The following is a 23,854-nucleotide window of genomic DNA, read 5'->3' on the forward strand; positions in this document are numbered from 1 at the left end:
TTTGTTCCTGCTATTTTTTCTGCCTCAAATTCCTTCCCTCCTCTTCTGCCTGACAAATTCCTACTCATTCTTTAATGCTTCCCTCTTCTGTGAAGATGACTCACTTACCGCACAGAAAAAAAGTCATTGCTCCTTTTTCCAGGTTTCTGTCAGATTTTATACCTGTCTCCATCATGACACTAATTGCACTACTGTGCACTAATTGCACTATTGTACTATTACGCCCGATCTCCCTGTCTCATCCGCTGGACTTGATTTTCCACAGACAGCTTTGGCACATCTTCGCATATCCAACCTCAGTGCAGGCATGACGATTCCTCAATGTTTTAAGTACAGAAGAATGAAAAGGAATACGTTACTTGAGTGTAGACGTTTCAACTTAAGAGTATTTTTCATGCCAAATTCTGCATGGAGGCTCTTGAGCCCCTGTGCCTCCCTTTCCCCTCCCACACTCCCTCCTATGGACACTTTCCTCCCCATCCTGTCCAGCAAAACCTTTCTTTGATCTTGGTTTTCACAGCCACTGCCTCATGCCTGTCTTCTCTTTGGTCACCAGACTTCACACTGGTCTACTGGAGGTCGCTCCCCTTCCTCCCAAGTCTCCCCTCAGCGCAAAGCAAACTGACTTCTGCTCTCCACCACTCTACCAAAACTGCCTGTCAAAGATCACTGACAATGTCCCCACACTCAAATCCTCAGTGTGGGCCCCTTCTCTTCCCATTTAACTCTCCTTTCCCACTGGGTTATCAGCGCCGTTGTTTCCGAGACTCTCCATGCCACAATCTCAGCTCCACGGGGACATCTCGCTATCTTTCTAAAATACTGCCATGTGGCCGGGCGCAGTGGCTCAAGCCTGTAATCCCAGCACTTTGGGAGGCCGAGGCGGGCGCATCACGAGGTCAGGAGATCGAGACCATCCTGGCTAACACGGTGAAACCCCATCTCTACTAAAAATACAAAAAATTAGCCGGGCCTGGTGGCGGGCGCCTGTAGTCCCAGCTACTCCGGTGGCTGAGGCAGGAGAATGGCGTGAACCCGGGAGGCGGAGCTTGCAGTGAACCGAGATAGCGCCACTGCACTCCAGCCTGGGTGAGAGCGAGACTCCGTCTCAAAAACATAAAAATAATAAAAATAAAATAAAATACTGCAATGCTCACACTTACCACACTTCCTATTCTACAGAGTAAAGAACGCTCCATCTTCTTAGTCTAAGCCATTCCAGTCTTCTCTCTTGCCACAGATCCACCAAGAATAACATGTTCCGCCATATAGGATTCACCATTTTGCATTCTCTGAATACACTATGAACTTGCCAGATTTCATGCCTTTGTTCAGACTGTTTCCCCTACAGTATCTGTCTTCCCTCTCCACTATAATCTGACTTACCTTTCAAAAATGAACTTAATTATCACCTCTCCTATAAAATGTTCCCTTTATCTAGAAGTTCCTACAGAACTTTCTGATTCAATACATACAATACATATAAACTTATAGTACAGCAACTTACCTGAGTGTCTGTCTCCCCTATCGAATTATGAGCCCTTTAAGATCAGAAACTGTGTATTATTCATATTTTAGCTTGCCAAACCTTTAGGACCTCGTATATGATAGGCATTCAACAAATATTTGTTGAGTTTAATTAAATTAATTTGAATCAAGGAAGTTCCAAACCCATTGTTCCTTGAAATCGACTTAACTAATTAAGTCCAGGACTTAACCAAACTAAATACTGTAAAATTCAGAATATTTTCAGGTAAAATTTTATACTACAACAGATCAGATGCTTCCACTCATGGATATGCCCTCAGGTTATTACTTTTTGTTTCTCAAAATTCAAGTTGTCTCGCAAAACATCTCCAGAAACCAGCTCTGCCTCCAGGTGTGTCAGCTGACCCTGAAGAGTCTCCAACATATTCTCTGCTTTCTGGGCCCTCTGGAGAGCTTTCTGGTGAAACTCAGACTCCTTTCCCAACTGTTCAACAAGCTCAGATATTTGGGCTTCAAGCTGGGAGACCATCTGGAAACAAAGAAACAGATCAAGAATAAGCCTTGTTTTAGATGCAAGGAAGTGTTCACATCTACTGCTCTGCCTAAGCAGCATAACTGTTTATGATACCAACTTCCAGATTATTTGTAAAAATCCCATGTAAAATATGTAATTGATAGCTGTATTTGCCTCTGTTTGAAATAATCTACATTCATTACTGAATAAAATTTTTTGATTGGTATTTTTAATTTTTATATAATTCTTTTAACAGGTTAATCGATAAAAATTTGTGGATAGGCCGGGCACAGTGGCTCAAGCCTGTAATCCCAGCACTTTGGGAGGCTGAGACAGGTGGATCACAAGGTCAGGAGATCGAGACCATCCTGGCTAACATGGTGAAACCCCGTCTCTACTAAAAAATACAAAAAAAAAACTAGCCAGGCGAGGTGGCGGGCGCCTGTAGTCCCAGCTACTCGGGAGGCTGAGGCAGGAGAATGGCATGAACCTGGGAGGCAGAGCTTGCAGTGAGCTGAGATCCGGCCACTGCACTCCAGCCTGGGCAACAGAGCGAGACTCCGTCTCAAAAAAAAAAAAAAGAAAAAAAAAAAAGAAAATGTATGGATAACATTTACTTACCCCAAAACTATTGCTAAGAGTTTCAAAGTTTAGTAGGAAAAAGAATTAAGACAAAAAGTACTGTAAAAATCTATGAAGAGTCATTCCCCAGAAAAATGCTTTCACCATTTTGAGTTGACTTAAGATTAGATAGCTAATTAATCTTGGTAGGTAACGTTGAGGCATTACAGGGAATTCATGTACAGACAAATGCTTTTTCAAACTTTTTTCAACTTTCTATTGAAGATTGGTTACCCATGCCCTAAACTCCAGGGATACTGACTCTACACTACATAGTCATAGAGTAATACCATTTTTGCATTGGAGAGGTCAAAATCTCTTTAATATGGTGACTCTAAATAGGGTCAGGGTCAATGTACAAGAGGGCAGGGGGATCTGAGTACTGTCCCATGTTAAAGTCCCTCCAGCCTCTCCACAACCCACCTGATTTGCCCAAGGCTCCCATTCTTCCGAGGAGTTCCTCTTTTTGTCCTGATCATTCCTTCAAACCAAGAGTGCAAGTTTACCAAGGACCTCAGGGACACTCTCAGAAAACTCCAACTGATTTTACTCAATCCAGTTTCATAAAATGTTGGATTCAATAAAACCACCAAGTCTGGGGTGATACATTTGTTTTCTTTTGATGGTTTATTTTGGAAGAAAAGAGGAAAAGCACAGTATTTACATAACAGTACAGTACCACTCTCACAGAAATGGAAACATCCTGACTGTTTTAGATTTTTACTGTCTCAATTTTTAAAAAGAAAACAATTTCTATTTGCCTATCTGTAAACAGCCATGCTTAACCACATAATCTGCCTTTAAACTTTTTGAAAGGCTGTTGTACAGGAGAACAAAAGGCTTTGTTCTGAGTTACCCTCGGAGCCTACATTGAGAACCAATAGGTATAAATCAGAGAAGAAATTCCATATTTATGAAAGGAAAATGTTTTCCCCAGTTCCTATAATTATAAAGTAAGATATCCCCATAAAATTTCCTTTAACCACAAAAAGTATAAACAAGCAAAAAATAATTCCCTGTGATCCCACCACCTAGAGGCAAAAAGTATTAATATTTTTAAATAATTTGTTTTTGTGTATCATTAAAATATAGTTGAAATATCATACATGCAATTTTGTGTCTTTGTTTTTACCTAATTATTCTCATGCCATTTGAAATTCTTAATATTTTAATGGCTGCATTAAGAACTCATCATGAGAATGAGTCATCATTCACTTAAGCATTCCTTTACAGGAAGGGAAAAACTCTTCCCTGTGAAGTCTGAGCAAAAAAATTAAAAATAATAAATAATCAAAATACAGAAGAAAGGGAAAACTTTATAATGATTACAGCTGTCTAAAGACACTGTCTAGTAGGGCGTGGATTCCCAGTCACCGAAGATGGCCAGAAACTGGCTAACTACGGGCACATCTCACTTTATTGCACTTACTTTATTGCTCTTCACAGATATTTAGTTTTTTACAAATTGAAGGTTTGCGGCAACCCTGCATTGAGCAAGTCTATCAGCGTCATTTTTCGGACAGCACACGCTCACTTTGTGTCCCTGTGTCACATTTCAGCAATACTAGCAATATTTCAAACGTTTTTCATTACTATGATGTCTGTTACGGTGATCTGTGATCAGAGATCTTTGATGTTACTATTGCAGTGTTTGGGGTGCCACAAACCACTCCCATATAAGTCAGTGAACTTAAATGATAAATGTGTACTTTCTGACTTTTCCACTAACTGGCTGACCCCACATGTCTCTTCCTCTCCTTGGGCCTCCCTATTTCCTGAGACACAACAATATTCACATTAAGGCACTTAATAACCTTACAACGGCCTCTAAGTTTTCAAATGAAAGGAAGAGTCAGGCTGGGCATAGTAGCTGATGCCTGTAATCCCAGCACTTTGGGAGGCCAAAGTGAGTGGATCACCTGAGGTCAGGAGTTCAAGACCAGCCTGGACAACATGGTGAAACCCCATCTCTACTAAAAATACAAAAATTAGCTGGACGTGGTGGTGCATGCCTGTAGTCCCAGCTACTCGGAAGGCTGAGACAGGAGAACCACTTGAACCTGGGAGGTAGAGGTTGCAGTGAGACAAGATCATGCCACTGCACTCCAGCCTGGGTGACAGAATGAGACTCTGTCTCAAAAAAAAAAAAAAGGAAGAGTCTCACTTCTCTCATTTTAACTCAAAAGCTAGAAATGACTAAGCTTAGTAAGAAAGGCATGTTGAAATCTGAGATAGGCCAAAAATTGGGCCTCTTACTCCAAACAATTAGCCAAGTTGGGAATAGAAAGGAAGCATTCTTGAAGGAAATTAAAAGTGCTACTCCAGGACAGGCATGGTGCTCACGCGTGTAATCCCAGCACTTTGGGAGGCTGAGGTGGGTGGATCACCTTAGATCAGGAGTTCAAGACCAGGCTGACCAATATGGCAAAACCCCATCTCTACTAAAATACAAAAATTAGCCGGGCATGGTGGCAGGGGCCTATAGTCCCAGCTGCTTAGGAAGCTGAGACAGGAGAATCACTTGAACCCGAGAGGCAGAGGTTGCAGTGAGCCGAGATCATGCCATTGCACTCCAGCCTGGGTGACAGAGCAAGACCCCATCTCAAAAAAAAAAAAAAAAAGTGCTACTCCAGAAAACACACTGATATAGTGTGGATATTTGTCCCCTCTAAATCGCATGTTAAAATTTGATCCTCACGGTTGGAGGTGGGCCTAGTGGGAGATGTTTAGTTCATGGGAGCAGATCCTTCATGAACAACTTAGTGTCATTCTCACAGAATTGAGTGACTGCTCACTCTTAGTTCCCATGAGATCTGGTTGTTGAAAAGAGCTTGGCACCTCCTCCTCTCTCTCTCCTTTTCTTTCTCTCTGGCCATGTGATGCCTGCTCCCCTTCATCTTCTGCCATGAGTGAAAGTTTCTTGAGGTTCATTGTCAGAAGTAGATGGCACTGTGCTTCTTGTATAGCCTGCAGAACCGTGAGCCAAATAAACCTCTTTTCTTTATAAATTACTCAGCCTCAGGTATTCTTTTATGGCAACACAAATGGACTAAGACACATACAGATGATAACAAAAAACAGCCTTATTGCTGATATGGAGAAAGTTTGAGTGGTCTGAATAGACATCAAACCAGCCATAACATTCCCTTAAGCCAAAGCCTAATCCAGAGCAAGGCCCTAACTCTCCTTAAATCTGTGAAGCCTAAGAGAGGTAAGGAGGCTGCAGAAGAAAAGTTTGAAACTAGCAGAGATTGATTCATGAGATTTAAGGAAAGAAGCCATCTCCATAACATAAAAGTACAAGACAAAGCAGTAAGAGCTGATGCAGAAGCTGAGACAAGTTATCCACAAGATCTAGCTAAGATCATTGATGAAGGTGATGACACCAAACAACAGACTTTCAATGTAGGCAAAATAGCCTTCTATGGGAAGAGGATGCCATCTAGGACTTTCATAGCTAAAGAGGAGAAGTCAATGCCTGCCTTCAAAGCTTCAAAGAATAGGCTGACTCTCTCGTTAGAGGCTAATGCAGCTGGTGACTTGAAGTTGAGGCCAGTGCTCATTTAGCATTCTGAAGATCCTAGGCCCCTTAAGAAATACGCTAAATCTATTCTGACTGTGCTCTAGAAATGGAACAGCAAAGCTGGATGACAGCATATCTGTTCACATCATGTTTTACTGAATATTTCAAGCCCACAGTTGAGACCTATGGCTCAATAAAAGATTCCTTTCAAAATATTACTGCTCATTGACAATGTACCTGGTCACCCAAGAACTCTGACGGAGATGTACAAGGAGATGAACGTTGTCTTCACACCTACTAACACAGTATTCTTTCTGCAGCCCATGGATCAAGGAGTAATATTGACTCTAAAGTCTTATTATCTAAGAAATATACTTCATAAGGCTATAGCTGCCACAGAGAGCGATTCTTCTGATGGATCTGGGCAAAGTAAATTCAAAACCTTCTGCAAAGGATTCACTACTCTTGATACCATTAAGGACATTCATAAGTCATGAGAAGAGGTCAAAATATCAACATCATAGGAGTCATCTATGAGATGACTCTGAGGGGTTCAGGACTTCAGTGAAGGAAGTAACTGCAGATGTTGTGGAAATAGCAAGAGAACTAAGATTAGAAGTGGAGCCTAAAGATGTGCTGAATTGCTGTAATCTCATGATCAAATTTGAATGGATGAAGAGTTGCTTCTCATGAATGAGCAAAGAAAATGATGATTGAGATGGAATTTACTCCTAGTGAAGATGCTGTGAACATTGTTGAAATGACAAGAAGCATTTAGAATATTACATAAACTTAGATGACAAAGCAGAAGCATGATTTGAGAGGATTGACCCCAATTTAGAAAGAAGTTCTGCTGTTGGTAAAATGCTATCAAATAGCTCATGTGCTACAGAGAAATCTTTTGAGAAAAAAAAAGTGTCAATTGATGTTTTCAACCACATTGTTGTCTTATTTTAAGAAATTGCCACAGCCACCCCAACCTTCAGGATTGTGATCAGTAGTAACCATCAACATTGCACCAAAACCCTCCACCAGCAAAATGATTATGACTTGCGGAAGGCTGAGATGATTGTTAGCACTTCTTAGCAATAAAGTATTTTTAATTAAGGTATCCATGTTGTTTTTTAGATATAGGGTTATTGCATACTTAATAGACTACATAATCTATGCATAGTATAAATATAACTTTTATATGCACTAAGAAACCAAAAAAAATTGTGTGACTCACTTTATTGTGACATTTGCTTTGTTGCAGTGGTCTCTGAGGTATGCTTATATCAATTAAGAATGTTGCCATTCAGATTGAAGCGCTACATGAGGAAGGTTAGACTACCTGAGCTGTAAACTCTTCAATCCTGTGCTTCCATGGCTCTCAAGCTTCCAGACCTATAATTCGATTAATTCTACACTTCTGTGTGTGTGCTTGAAATTAGATGTTCGATGGTAAGCTATTCAGAGCCACATCTAAGGAATTATATTTACCAAGGAAATTTATAGTGTCATCCCAGAACATGAAGCTCTGAGAAACCTCATTTCATTTCATATTCCCTACCTTTCCTGCTTACCAATAATAAAAATATCTACTGATACATTCATAGTTATATTAGTAAGTGTATCTTACTAATATAGCAGATAAATCTGATCTTAATGCAAGAGAAACAGTGTTTATCTTGATATGACAAACGATGTAATCTACAGAAAAATGTCCACAAGATGCTGCCTCCCAAGGGACTGATTCACATTATTAGAAGTATAGCACATCAGGCGATGTGGTTTCACATTGGACTGCAAACAGAAAGTGAGTATTTCTACCTGAAGACCCTTCAACATCTCCTATACCACAAATGACATAGTGGAGAGAATGAAATCAAAGAGAACACTGATTCAATAAACCTTAAGCAGAGAGAGGGAGAACTGTGTGATGACTTAGCCATGGTCAGCACACCACCAACTTTACTGGAAGAAAGCAAGCCTTCTATAGAAATCAATCAATGTGGTCTCCATTCTGAAGCTGACACCCTGAGTAACTGCAGTAAGTTAGACTAAGGGAGTGACACTGACCCTGAAGGAAGATGTGAGCATCTGATGTAGACCAGAGTGCAGGACAGGGGATTTGGAGTCAGATAGCCCTGGTTTCAAGTTCCCCTGTACCACTTAGCAGCAGGTTAACTGAAGGGAGTAACTAATCTCTCTGAAATTTGTAGACTTTGCTATGATGACTCAATGAGCTGATTTAGATCATTTGACCCGCACAGCATTTCACACCGTATTGAAGTTCAACGCATCGTGTCCATTTCCATCATCAGGGTTACTGCTCCAGTGTACATGTTCCATCAATCCTATGCTGTCGCCATGAGGCGCTAAAGAACCCTCTAGGAATTGTCCTATGTCATGTTTCTCAAACTATTTTCAGCATCATCTTTCTCTCAACTAGAAGTCTTTCTGGGAAGAACAAATAAGGGACAAATGTGTTCGAATCAAAGGCAAGAAGGTACTCTTGCATCTTCACCCCATCTGGACCCAAGGGTGCTCTCCAGAGCCTTGAGACTCAGCAAAGTGCGACTTTAAAACCACTAATACATAGATTGCTGAAATTTGCAGGGGATACCTGCCATGCCAAGATTCTGGTGTCCAGAGAGAAGAAAGCAGCTGAGAGCCTTCCTGCACTCTGTCAGATCACAGAACTTAGCTTCAGAAGCTTATTTAGGTGTCAGTGCATACGACACCACCAAGCTTTTTTCTAACTAAATTTAGATAAATTAATTCAAATAAATTAACATTCCAATCTGACTCATTCTTGGGAACATCAAATGCCAGTGCCTGAGTGAACATATGTGCTACACCAAAACTGTAAACTTGTGCTGTTTTTCACACCAAAAAGTCTAAACAATAAATAAGCCTTTCTTTCTCATCTTTTCTTTTTCTTAGGGTCATTCCTTAACATATACCTGATATTCTATGGGACAAAATGCACCAGATATTTCAACACTAGAGGTGGGCAGTCGGGCGGTGAGGGGTGAAGAATACATACCTTTAAACAAAAAAGGCACTAAAGCACAATATAGTTAAAGAATAAGCTGCATGGTTTTTAAAAGTAAAGTCATAATGCTCTAAAAGAGTTAATTCACTCCCCAGAGACAACTATGTGTTGATTTCACCAGAGAGACATTTTTGTCCTAAAATTAAACCAAATAGAAGCCAGAAAGTTCTACGCTGAAGAAAGAGCCACTTAGGTCACTCAAAGTCCAGTGCCTTTTAGACATAAACTCTTTTCCAATTATTCAAGCTATAGTTTTCACTTGGGGAATATGTAAGTTATCAGGTACCGGAAAGTGTCGACCAAATCCTCCTTCCCTCCTGTCGGCATGTGAGGCCAGCACTGTGACTGGCTAACCCCACCCCTCCTCCTCTGTTCATCTCAACTTTTGTTTTGAGTTAAATCAGGTCCCCCCAAAAAACGATCTGTTGAAGCCCCCCAGTACCTCAGAATGTGACCCTCTTTGGAAATCGGGTCTTTACAGTGGTGATGAAGTTAAAACAAGGTCCCTAAGGTGGACCCTAATCCAAAATGACTGGGGTCCTTATAAGAGGGGAAATTTGGACACAAAGACCGACATGCATAGAGGAAGACAATGTGACGACACAGGAAGAGCACTATCCCTACAACAAAGAATGCAATGCCTGAGGTCAGCAGAAGCTAGAGTGAGGCATGGGACAGATTCTCCCTCACAGCCCTCAGAAGGAACCAACCCTACGGACACCTTGATCCCAGACTTCTCATCTCCAGAACTGTGAGGCAAGAACTTTCTGTTGTTTAAACCACCCATTTGTGGTACTTTGTCATGGCAGCCCCAGGAAACTCATATAACTAGAGAGGCTGGAAAAGCTGAAACTTCCATCCGTTCACTCTCTCAGATGCTCCTGTAGCCCGGAGCGACCATGCAGCATAATTTTGGACAATGAAATGTCCCAAATGGAAGTGTGCTGGTGCTTCTGGGGAGATGTTCACTTTAGCAGGTGGCAGGGTTAAGAACAGAGCAGGAGAATGATCATCGGGCTCTGAGATCAGAATGGGGAGGAGGGGACTGTGGAGCACATCTCCGGTCCTTTACAGCAGAGGTCACCAGCCTTTTTGGCGCCAGAGACTGGTTTCATGGAAGACAATTTTTGTGTCAGAATGAAACTGCTCCACCTCAGATCATCAGGCATTAGATTCTGATAAGGTGCATGCAACCTAGATCCCTCGCATGCCCAGTTCACAACAGGGTTCACGTTCCTGTGAGAATCTAATGCCACTGCTAATCTGACTCAAGGTTAACTCAGGCGGTAATGCTCACTCGCCCACAGCTCACCTCCTCCTGTGCAGCCCAGTTCCTACTAGGCCATGCACTGCTGCAGGTGTGTAGCCTGAGGGTTGGAGACCCTTGCTTTATAGCATCAGGTGGAGTCCCCACAGCTCCCACAGAGCCCTTGGACCAGCAAACACCTCAAGGGAGGAAATAAAGCTTTAGGTGTACCTAAAGCAGAACAGGAAAAAAATGTCCAGACAGAGGTTTATGAGCTTGTATTAATTTGTCTTTAATTTGGAAAAAGACAGAAATTGGCATGGTCATGTCCTTTCTATGCATAATCGATTATCATCCAGATGATTACCCAGTTAGGAAACACCTGAAAGAAAAAAAAAAAGAGAAGAAGAAGAAGAAGGAGGAGGAGGAGGAGGAGGAGGAGGAGGAGGAGGAGGAGAAGGAGGAGAAGGAGGAGGAGAAGAGGAGGAAGGAAAACAAAATTGCCTCAAAATTCTAAAGTAAAATCTGAAAATGTCATAACTTTCTATCATTGTGCAAGAAGTCATTATTTCATAAACAACTGCTATGGTGTCCTGAAATTCCAAGGCTAAATAACATCTAAATACTCATTTAGAATTCGTGGGAAGCTGACAGTAGAACATTCCTCTAAGACAGTGGTTTTCAACTGGGGGCAATTTTGACCCCCGGGGGACATTCGGCTGTGTCTAAAGACATCCGTGGTTGTCACAAACTGGGAAGGGGAGTGCTACTAGCGGGTAGAGGCCAAGGACGCCGCTAAAAATCCTGCAATGCACAGGACAGGTCCCCACAGCAAAAAAATTTTCCAGTCCAAAATGCCAATAGTTCTGAGGACAAAAAGCCTTGCTCTAAGATACAGTAAAGCTTCTAAAAAGAAGATTAAATCTTGCCAGCAGCAGAAATGTAAGGAACAAGTAGAAATGACGTGCTGTAAAAGTGTGGGTGGTGTCCTGAATTCTACTGAGAACTGCAAACACAGGAGGGGAAAAATGGGTAGCACAGGGGTAAACAAGGCAAGCAACGTTCGGGAAGCAGGAGCCGGCCTGAAGCAGAGAATCTGCCAAGCTGAGCCTGAACCCGCCGTTGAGCCTTCACATCAGTATTACTCAGCCACTGACTTGTTTGCGTAGCCATGGCAGCTGGCAGGGACATGCAGCCTCCTCAACAAAAAGCTTCATCAATTCGTAAAGCTCCCATTCTTTAGAAACATTTCTAAGACAATATATGAAATCCATTTTCTCCTGAATTTACTTGAAGATGAGTCACACAAGACACCAGCTATATGCTTGATTTCAGGCTTTTAAATAGGGAGAGCAGCTATTGAAAAAAATTACAGGGTAGGAATGGCAGACAAAGGCACTAAAAAGACTCTGAATCATTCTAATTTTTATGGGGAGTGGGAGAAAGTACACCCAGCTTAACCAATTCACATCATTTGGCTTTAGAAAATAAACATATACATCATGCTAATCATTGTGTGCCTTGTTTCACATGCAGGGATTAAAGCAGTTTTAGGAAAATACTTGGAAATACAGAAGTGGAAAGCAATAAAATGAAATGGCAAAAAAAAAAAAAAAAAAAAAAAATTAGCTATTGAAGTACAGATGCTTCTCAACTAATGGTGAGGTTGTGTCCCGATAAAGACGTCGTAAGTTGAAAGTTTCTTTAGTCGGAAATGCATTTAATACACCTAACCTACCGAACATCACAGCTTCACCTCCCCTACCTTAAAAGTGCTCAGATCACTTACATTAGCCTGTATTTGGGCAAAATCATCTAACAGAAAGCCTATTCTATCATGAAGTATTGAGTCTCACGTAATCTGTTGAAAACTGAAAGTGAAAAACAGGATGGCTGCACGCGCACTCAAAGTATGGTCTCCACTGAGTGTGTGTCACTGTCACACCATTGTCAAGCTGAAAATCTGTTTAATTGCATTTTCATGAACTGGAAATCGTCTGTATGTCTATTACCATTTAAGAGAAAAGACTTAATGAAGCTTATTTCCAAACCTATAAATCATTTTCTTTCCCAATCAAGTATCTCCATGTAAACTGAGTCACAAGAAAAACTAAGTTACTCGTGGAGACCTCTACACATTAGCGTGGAGGACAGTCAAGGAGCACTCGACATTTTATCTCCACAAAGAGATAGAAAATGCACTTGGCAGCCGGGCACAGTGGCTCACACCTGTAATCCCAGGACTTTGGGAGGCCGAGGCGGGTGGACCACAAGGTCAAGAGATCGAGACCATCCTGGCCAACATGGTAAAATGCCATCTCTACTAAAAATACACAAATTAGCTGGGTGTGTTGGCACATGCCTGTAGTCCCAGCTACTCAGGAGGCTGAGGCAGGAGAATCACTTGAACCTGGGAGGCGGAGGTTGCAGTGAATTGAGTTTGCACCACTGCACTCTGGACTGGGTGACAGAGTGAGGCTCCATCTCAAAAAAAAAAAAGAAAGAAAAGAAAAGGCAAAGAAAAGAAAAGAAAATGCGCTTGGCTAAAGGGTCCACTAAGGTTGCTCCTAGAGTATGCACAAATTTCTGAGAATATATATATATATATATTTTTTGAGATGGAGTCTCACTCTGTCGCCCAGGCTGGAGTGCAGTGGCATGATCTTGGCTCACTGCAAGCTTGAATTTCGGGGAATTTTTAAAGGGAATTTACTATCACTAAAGGAAATTGACAAATGCAACCCTGAACTTTGAGTTAGTGATTCTTCTGAGTTTTTTGTTAACATTAAAAGATGGAAAAATGCATTTTCTCCTTTCAAGCAAGCACAACAGCAATAGAAGAAATAGTTCATAATGGAATTATACAAGGACTTTGGAGATCATTGACTTTAAAGCCTCATTAACTAGGACTTCTATAATTTGGGTTTCATGATAATTTAACCAAAGTCTGGGCTGAAGTGGACTCTGCTAGGTAAAGCTTTATAGAAAAAGAGAATCCTTGATAGTAGAAACAAGATGACAGAGTTAAACAAGCCTCAGTCATATATGTGAATTAAACCATTTTTCTCCATGGGTTAGATAGGGCCCCTAAAAGACTGTTCTGGGCACGAACACATTATGAAAAAGAGGAGAGAAGAAGGAAGAAGGAGAGGCAACAGCAGCAACAGTTAATATTTATTGTTGTGACTTGCCAGGCAATGAGTTAAGATCTTTATAACAATTTTTTTCATTCAGTACATACCTGAAACAATAACCTGATCAGCCAGATACTGTTACAGGTCTGGGAACCTTTATCTGTAATTCCAAGATCCAGGTTTTTTCATAAGTCATTTACTAACAAAGCTTGGCCTGACCTGACCCAGCTGGGCAGCAAATCCTGACCCAAAATGACAAGAGGCTATTTACAGTCTTCATTTATCCCACTTAGTGTTGCTGGCGGGCTTTGCTGCAGACCTGTGAATGTGACTGACGGTAGGGAACTGTCCCAGACACCACAGTGGAGGGCCGTGCAAGGCTGCCCTCTGCATTACCTTTCTAAGTTCTGAAAAATTCTGAGCTCAAAAACACACTGGGCCCCAAGAATTTCAGATAAGAGGTCATGGACCCTGTGCTAACCCCTTTCTGCAGATAAGGAAACAAAATACCCGAGGCCGTATCTCAGAGAACCTGCCCAAGCTCACATGGCCAGTGAGTGAATATACAGCAGAGACGGGATTCAGCACCAGGCAGGTCCAACTCCAGAACCTGCATCATAGTTAGATGTGGCTTGTGGGACTCCCATGCCTTTCTATTAAAATGGAAAGTAATACAACCACATTTAAATGATACTTTTTTTTTAGAGACAAGATTTGCTCTGTAGCCCAGGCTAGAGTGCAGAGACACAATCATAGCTCACTGCAGCTTCAAACACGTGGGTTCAAGAAATTCTCCCACTTCAGCCTCCCAAGTAGCTGGGACTTATTTTTAGTAAAGAGAGGGGTCTCACTATGTTGCTCAGGCTGGTCTCGAACTCCTGGCCTCAAGTGACTACGTTGACCTCCAAATGAACTGGGGTTACAGGCCTAGGCCACCATGCCTGGCCTTAAGTGATGCTTTTAGCTAATTGAGATAAGTCACTGATAAGGTTTGGCTGTGTCCCCACCCAAATCTTATCTTGAATTGTAGCTCCCATAATCCCCACATGTCGTGGGAGGGACCTGGTGGGAGGTAATTGAATTATGGGGGTGGGTTTTTCCTATGCTATTCTTGTGATAGAGAATAACTCTCAGGAGATCTGATAGTTTTATAAAGGGCAGTTCCCCTGCACACTCTCTCTCTTGCCTGCCACCATGTAAGATGTGCCTTTGCTCCTCCTTGGCCTTCTGCCATGATTGTGAGGCCTCCCCAGCCATGTGGAACTGTGAATCCATTAATCCTCTTTTTCTTTATAAGTTACCCAGTCTCAGGTATTTCTTATAGCAGTGTGAGAATAGACTAATACAGTTACTGAGCATGCTAAATGAATGAGCTCACTGTTCTTAAGATGTCTGTAAATAGCCATGACCCACTCACCTGGTCCCTGTTTTCTTCCTGGCTGCCCATTTCTCGAATCTTCTCCAAAACGGTGTCCTCAGTGGACCCAGTCGTGCCCAATCTGACCCTAAGGAGGGCTGCAATTTTCTCCCTAAATGAGGAGTACTGGCTTTGTGAGGCTGTGACTGCATCCCGACTTGCCTTCAAACTCTTCTCCAACTCAGAAGAGCTTTTCTTCAGGAGGCTCAGCTCCTGCTTTGAGGCATCCCAGACCTGCTGGCCAGCAAGCAGCCTTTCTTGGAAGATCTTAACTTCCCTTTCAAGAGCTTTTTTTGCTTCTACAGCACTGAGCAGGTCCTAAAATGATTACAGAAAGTGAAGACAATAACATTAGTAGTCAACAGGGTGCACCTGCATTTGCTATAGCAAATTCATTGACTTTGCCTGCTAATGACTACAAGGGGTTGGGTTAATTACTTCTTCCATTTTTAACTCCAAGTTCCCTATAGTCTCCTCATAAGGTTATTAAATCCCAATGGTATGTCAGGAAAATTTAGGTGTCTTAAAAACAGAAAAGGGGCCCAGCGTGGTAGCCCACACCTGTAATCCCAACATTTTGGAGGCCGAGGTGGGTGGATCGCTGAGGTCAGGAGTTCGAGACCAGCCTGGCCAACATGGTGAAATCCCACCTCTAGTAAACAAAAATACAAAAATTAGCCAGGCGTGGTGGCACACACCTGTAATCCCAGCTACTCAGGAGCCTGAGGCAGGAGAATCGCTTGAACCCGGGAGGTGAAGGTTGCAGTGAACCGAGATCACTCCACTGTACTCCAGCCTGGGCAACAGAGCAAGACTCCATCAAAAAAAAAAAAGAAAAAGAAAAACAGAGAAGGGATATAAAATACAAAATCTGGGTTAGAAAAAAGAAGGAAACTTTGACACATAAGCCTTTTCTGTGTGGAACACTGGAAAGAATTAATAAAAACAAATCATTGGATTAACATATTAGTAGATTCAGTCCATATATAGAATATGTTTATAGAACTATCTCAAGCTTGGTGTATATGGAAATTGATTTTTAATAAACAGTAAGCTCTCAGAGTCCTAGCTAGGCACTAACAATTATTTGAATAAAGATGCCCCCTTAATACTATTTTAAATAATAGAGGAATATTCTCATAAAAACATCATTGCATAAAAATATTCATTGACTTCCAATATCCAATATTCATTGCATATCCCCTTGTCTCATAAAGACAAAATTAATGCAGAAAGAACCTGAAGAAAGGAAACAGAAAAAACTAGCCATTTGGTAGGTGGGAGGATTAAAAGTAGAGGGAAAGTATCATACTTAGAAGAATAATCTTAAAGAATATAATATGGGCTGGGCACAGTGGCTCACACCTGTAATCCCAGCTCTTTGGGAGGTCAAGACAAAAGATCACTTGAGCCCAGGAGTTGGAGACCAGCCTGGGCAACTTGGTAAATCCCCATCTTATATAAAATAAAATAATTAGCCATGCATGGTAGCATGTGTCTATAGTCCCAGCTCCTTGGGAGGCTGAGATAGGAGGATTGCTTGAGCCTGGGAATTCGAGGCTACAATGAGCAGTAATTGCATCAGTGCACTCAAGCCTTGGTGACACAGCATGACCTTGTCTCAAAATAACAACAACAAAAGAACATAACATGTGAAATTAGTTTCAGAAAAGTAATGAAGGACATAAAGAAGGTTACCTGTGCACTTAATTCTATTTACCACAATCTAGAATGGCCCACAGAGGCACCAAAGGAGCATCTTTATTTTTTTCCAAGATGGAGTTTCACTCTTGTTGCCCAGTCTGGAGTACAATGGCGTGATCTCGGCTCACCACAACCTCCGCTTACTGGGTTCAAGCGATTTTCCTGCCTCAGCCTCCCAAGTAGCTGGGATTACAGGCATGTGCCACCATGCCCAGCTAATTTTGTATTTTTAGTAGAGACGGGGTTTCTCCATGTTGGTCAGGCTGGTCTTGAACTCCCGACCTCAGGTGATCTGCCCACCTCGGCCTCCCAAAGTGCTGGGATTATAGGCGTGAGCATCTTTTAATTTGATTTCTTAAAATTATTTGTTAACATCAAGTTCCAAAATACATGAATTCACATTAAGAAATATTAAGCAGCGTGTTAACTAGCATTGCTATAGTATCGCTGCCTAGTTAACTGGTTTAAAAAAATTATTAAAAATCGTATGTTAGAGGTAAAAAGCACTAAAAAGAAACACAGTATCTTTAACAGACTCTACATCTAAATGAGCTGATAACATTTCAGGCTGCCAGTTAAAATGCAATCATCTCTTTTGCATTAGAACTGGGCTTTAAAAGAAATTTCTCTCCATTAACAGCTTGGAAACAGGAAAAAGGATAGCTTGAAACACTAGTTCCTATTTTTTATAGGAAACGTAACATCTTATTTTTTGTCATTATGGTGACTTTTTTAAAATCAAGGGAGCCTCAGGCATCAATTTGAAAGAAAAGTCACAGAGTAGATATGTAGTTAGAGAAGCCTGCCCTTTTCAGAGATGTAATAACTCAACTAATTATGGAATCTATTTTGTAAAATGCCTTTTGCTTTTCAAGGTCTTGGTTTCCCCTTTCCTTTGCTAAACTAGTTATCTCTATAGAGAAGCCCCACTGTTGCTGCTAATTAAATGATGGTACTTAAAGTAGAGTCAAGGACACTTTATCACAAATTCAGTATTTTAACAGTTTACAGATTTCTCTTCAGATCATAATACAATAGCTTCTCACTTGCTCAATTAGAGTAACTAGTATTAGTAATGGTGATAATAAATTGGGTGCATATTTTACTTGGAAACTACGGGTCGTTCCTTGGTATCCTTGGGGAATTGGTTCTAGGACCCCGGAGGATATCAAAACTGAGGATGCTCAAGTCTCCCATATAAAATGGAATAATATTCTCATATAAGCTACACACATTCTTCTGTATACTTTAAATCATCTCTAGATTACCTGTAATACCAAATACACTGTAAATGCTAGGTAAATAGCTGTTATCATGTGTTATTTTTATTTGTATTATTTTTATTATTGTTTTGTTATTTGTATTGTTTTATTTTCCAAATATTTTTTTATCCACAGTTGGTTGAATCCACAGATGTGGAACTTGTGGATGCAGAGGGTCGACTGCACAGTCTGCTGTGTGGTTAGAAAACTGAGGTCCTAAATTCAATGATGCTGGGATGGAAACTAATCCTAATTGCTTTAGAATTCTAAAACCATGTGGAAATATTATATATTCACTAAAGACCCTCAAAATACACAAAAAATATCTCAGATGCTTGTGACCTTTGGAGTTCCTGTCAATTTGGAGTAGACGACTCAACTGACAGCTAACACCACAAGACCAATAAACACAATGAAAACATTGCAACTATGAGGAATTTTTCTACCCCAATATCATGATTGTTCCACCGACTTCGAGAAAAGGGCCAAAACAATCTTCTCTTAACAAATCCAAAGAACGTTTTCTTTGTAAACCTAGGCATCAACATTTATGTCTAGTGAAAATCCCAAAATTAGTTTGTGCTCACAGAATACAGTGCTGCCTGTAAGCAGGTTGAGTTTCTGTTTTCCAGGCACATTCGGCTCAGTGAACACCGAGCTGTTTCTTGTATCAAATGGAGGACTCGAGAGCCGGAGTGACAAGGCCTTGTGGATGGCCGCTCCTTTAGTGCTCTGATTAAGTGCTGCAGGATTCGGGGGCACAGGGCTGATCTTCTGGAAATAAATGTCCTCAGACTGCAAATGCAATTACTTGTGCAGCTATCAGGAGAACGCCACCAGAGTGGAGTCTGGTTCCATGGCTACCTCAAGGATACGCCGAAGCAAGCGGCATGAAATCATGTGACATCAGTACCACTGGCCAGGACCTGGGGATTGCTGTCAGACCACACTGACATACAGGACAAGAAACAAGTGGCTTCCTGTGAGCAAAAGCAAGACTGACCTCCACAGTCTTGTGTGGTCACACGAGAGCAGGCCCTATAGACTGTGATGGGGATCACTTAAAAACTTTTTATAATTAAATCTTTAGGTTCAGTCTGACTCGTGCAACAAATGTAAAATGATCCTTTGAAAATTACTTTTAACAAAAAATTTTATAAGTAGTATGATTATGGCACTCAATTTACCTTCCCATTTAAATATGTGAGTCTGCATCAAGTAATGAAACCATTCAAAGGTTTGTGTTTTTTAAAAAACAATGGATTCCTGTTCTGTTGCTATTTTATGGATTTAGACACACATGAGATCAAATTTCCACTCAAAAATACAATGATTATCATCAGGACGGAGAACCTCTGGCTTGAGCTTAATTCCTTCAATCCTAGATCAATTTTATAAAATAAAAAAATCAGTTGGTTAATTCTACCTACTGCAGTTATGATTAACAAAAAAACTCAGAAATTCCCCCAAACAGGCAGTCTTATACATTGCTGGTGGAAGTGTGAACAGGTATAATTTTGGTATAAATTGTTGGCATAAATGCATAACAAAATTTAATATGCACGTATCTTTCGGCCCTGCAATTCCAGTCCTGAGAATGTATCTATAAGAAAGGTCACTAAATATAGAAAATGAGGAATATGCAGTTATCCAATTATAATATAGCAAAAGACAAGCTACTACATGAATATTCGTTGATATGTAACTTCTTAAATATGAGACATCCATACTATAGAAAATGATGTAGCCGGGCACGGTGGCTCAAGCCTGTAATCCCAGCACTTTGGGAGGCCGAGACAGGCGGATCACAAGGTCAGGAGATCGAGACCATCCTGGCTAACACGGGGAAACCCCGTCTCTACTAAAAATACAAAAAACTAGCCAGGCGTAGTGGCGGGCGCCTGTAGTCCCAGCTACTCAGGAGGCTGAGGCAGGAGAATGGCGTAAACCCAGGAGGCGGAGCTTGCAGTGAGCTGAGTTCCAGCCACTGCACTCCACCCTGGGCGACAGAGCAAGACTCCGTCTCAAAAAAAAAAAAAAAAAAAGAAAATGATGTAGTCTTGAAAATAAATGGGGCAGTTTTTTATATACCAATAAGAACGACTCTCCAAGATACAGTTAGTGAAGAAAGTAAGGTGTCTAATAGTGCATCTATACAAATAACAATGGTACATAGTACAGTACCATTTGTACCTTTATGAAAAGAATATCTCTAGAAACATGCACAAGCAACCACCAATTCTCATCACCTCTAGAGAAGGAAACTGTAGCCAGGGGTCAGAAATGAAAGGAAGATGTGATAGAATACTGGCAACTATGAAAACACCAGGGAATTTTAGTCCATTTTAAGTGTTGAGTCAACAGTGATATGAGCACAAATACATACACGCACATGCACACACACAATCCCCCCTCCCAAACTTGGGCTGCATTCACAAAAGTAAAGTATTCAGAATCAGAGAGGTGATATCCTGCTCTATTTCCTTTGAATTACACCAAGCCTGAAGTCTGGCCTTCAGTTCTGGGATTCAAACTTTAATACAGATAAAACCCTCCTTGGACAGCGCTATTCAAATTTACAATCTGGTACCACTCCTGCACCTGCTGTTCCCAGTCCCAACAAGATCATTTCAGAAATTGAGGGTAAGAGATTAGCAATTTCTACAGCAAGTTGACACTGATGCAACATCCAAATACCATAGACTCCTTTTTTTTTTTTTTTTTTTTTTTTTGAGACAGTCTCACTCTGTCGTCTAGGCTGGAGTGCAGTGGCATGATTTCAGCTCACTGCAACCTCTGCCTCCCGGATTCGAGTGATTCTCCTGCCTCAGCCTCCCGAGTAGCTGGGGTTATAGGCGCGTGCCACCATGCCCAGCTAATTTTTGTATTTTTAGTAGAGATGGGGTTTCACCATGTTGGTCAGGCTGGTCTTGAATTCCTGACCTTGTGACCCGCCTGCCTCGGCCTCCCAAAGTGCTGGGATTACAGGTGTGAGCCACTGCGCCCAGCCTGTACTCCCTTTTTGAATGAAGTATGGACTGTTTTGAACGAAGTATTGTTAGACTCGTGTGGTAAGTGGCTAGTGGTGAGAGTTGCCTGTTATACACTGAAGGAACATGCTACAAATGTGATATTTTAAGGCTGGTTTGCCAACTGTAATCTAAATAAGTATATAAAATCCAGAACCCATTTCTTTCCTCAAAAGAATTTCATCACATTTAAACATAACTATACCTTTACAAAATAAACTAACAGAACTTTTGAGACCAACCTGGGCAACATGGTGAAACCCGTCTCTATCAAATATTTTTAAGAAAAAATAAACAGAAAAAGAAGGAAAGCTGAAATTACAATAGTTTAATTTGAATTCAAGGTACCTACATATATATTGAGCTTGTTGAAATTGCTTTAAAACCTATTCTCAACAAACCTCCGTTAGATTTGTTTTCTACTGTAAGTATCTGAAAAGTAAAATATAAAAACAGTTTTCTAGGGGCCAGGCGCAGTGACTCATGCCTGTAATCCCAGTACTTTGGGAGGCCGAGGCAGGCTGACCACCTGAGGTCTGGAGTTCAAGACCAGCTTGACCAACATGGAGAAACCTCGTCTCTACTGAAAATACAAATTAGCCAGGTGTAGTGGCACATGCCTCTAATCCCAGCTACTGGGGAAGCTGAGGCAGGAGAATCACTTGAACCCGGGAGGCAGAAGTTGTGGTGAGCTGAGATTGCACCATTGCACTCCAGCCTGGGCAACAAGAGCAAAACTCAGTCTCAAAAAAAATAAAAATAAAAATTCCTGTACAACAGGCATTGAAAGCGACATTGTCACCAGTCCAGCCAAGATTACCTAAGTGAACCAGCAAGAAGCTAGCTCATTGTCACAAACTTTAAATACTAACATAAGCAGTATTCATTCAAAATGTGTATGCAGAACTTTAATGCAGGGAATTCTAGTCATAATAAGACTTATGACTAAAGAATAACAAAAGGAAGGCTATGAGTATACTAGTGATACTAGTAATTCATTACACTAATCTCCTACATACAAAGAAGACTGTGCACAATTTGGGTAATTCTATTATTTCTCCCATGTTTATTCTGATTTCCATTATTGAAATTTAATTTTATGTCTGTGGCTTCTAATACTTAAAAATTTGGACTTGTGCTCGGTGTATCTTATTAAATAATTTTTTCTATTAATTCATTCTATAGAATTTAAATGATTTTTTCCTATTAATTCATTTTATTGTATTTTGTAGAAGTATTTGTCAGCAATGGACTGGAAATAAAGACAAAACTATTCTTCCCCAAAGATAGTTTGAAAAAAAATGCACATTCAGAGTTTAGGAAGGAGAATGGCAAAAGTCTTGAAATCATGTTCTAAGAGGAAACGTTAAAAGAACTGGAACATTTATCCTGCAGATGTATTTAAATGCTTGGAAGACTCGTGTAGAAGGAGGATTAGGTTTCTCCTTCTCAGGCCCATGAGCCAATAGAATGGAACCTTCAGAGAAACATTTGACTTCAAATTGAAGAAGACCCTCTCCAAATCTGAGCTTTCCCCATGGCATCATCAACTGTGGAAAATTAGAATCCAGCTTAAGCTTGAAATTCTCAACACTGACCAAATCAGTACTAGCTGACAACAGATTTAGCTGCCCAAGAGGCCAGTGTGTTCCTGGGCTTCACGATAGCCCTGCAGACACTCGCCCTGAACTGATCAGACGGTGCTCGGAGGACCATCGACAGTTCCCATCTGGAAATTGCAAAAAGGACACGGCAAAATGGAATGTGCTCAGCATCACATGCTGAGATTAGACCCATAATAAAAATAGTTATAGAATCATGTTATTTAACATATGGATTTAACTGATTTTAAATTTTAGAATGAACCTAAAGACAAACTACTGAAGACTTAGTTACAGCTACAGAACAGAATGTAAACTTGGACAAGGCAAATACAATAATATGATAAAAACCAGGAAGTATTATAGAAAGAAAAGGCTAAAAAATAAGAGGCATTAGAAGTTCTCAAGGGGTGGGGCTTCAAGATGACGGACTAGAGGCATCTATCAGCTGCCCCTCCACAAAGAAGAATAAAACAGTGAGTAGATAATCACAGTTTCAATAGATCATCAAAGACAGAACATTGGAATTCAACAGAGAACTGACAGGAACTCCTAGGGCAAGGAAGGGAGGGAAGAGAAGCAGCCTGCTTGGTTGGCCAGGGCTGGCTAGGAGCGCAGAGAAGCTCCCCAATACAGGGAAAGGGGAGCGAGAGACCTGCAGTGTCCATATTCCCATCATGGATTCCTCCAGTCCCAGCCACCAGAGAGCCCCTCACAGGCCCAGAGACCAACATAGGGAGCTGTCTGCAGACCGCACAATGGCATTGCTCCAGAGAGGGAGCTCAGACTGAATCCTAAACACCCCCCTGAGGCCTAGGCAGCTACAGCAAGATGCCATTTTGAGAGCCAGCCTCCACCAGACATCACCCTGCCTTCGGGCCCAACAGCCCCCGCATCTCCACATCCCAGGAGCCCCACTGCCATACCCCACCTGCAGCTGCTGCTTCAGCTGGCTGTTGCTGTCAGGGCCAAAGCCAAGCCACTGCAGCAACCCCAGCCCACTAACAGCAGGCCACCATCGCACATTTACAAGTGTCCCAAGGACAGGCTCCCCAATGCATAGGTGCCAACTGGAGCCAAAGCATGTGCTCCACAGCTGCCCGCCTACAGCTGCAGCCACTAAAAGCAATCCCACCTTCTCCAGCAGCAGGGCCCCACTGCAGCTACCACCTCCTCCATCAAAGCACTCCACCAGGAGTCCAGGAATCACCCAACCCTTGCGCATCACAGCCGGTGCCGATAGGCACCACCAGGGAGTCTGAGGACAGGCTCACC

General features: G+C 41.5%; 1 protein-coding gene across 1 annotated transcript in view; it reads right to left on the reverse strand.

The window, feature by feature from the left end:
- Positions 1-23,854, reverse strand: part of CCDC170 (coiled-coil domain containing 170) — a 132,813-nt gene that overhangs the window by 33,749 nt on the left and 75,210 nt on the right. The window contains exons 6-7 of the mRNA XM_008007584.3: positions 14,984-15,301; positions 1,817-2,017 (exon numbers count right to left, since the gene is read on the reverse strand). Coding sequence (XP_008005775.1) covers positions 1,817-2,017; positions 14,984-15,301 — 519 coding nt within the window. The remainder of the gene's footprint in view (positions 1-1,816; positions 2,018-14,983; positions 15,302-23,854) is intronic.

This window comes from Chlorocebus sabaeus, chromosome 13 (assembly GCF_047675955.1).
Source record: "Chlorocebus sabaeus isolate Y175 chromosome 13, mChlSab1.0.hap1, whole genome shotgun sequence".
Taxonomy (NCBI): Eukaryota; Metazoa; Chordata; class Mammalia; order Primates; family Cercopithecidae; genus Chlorocebus; species Chlorocebus sabaeus.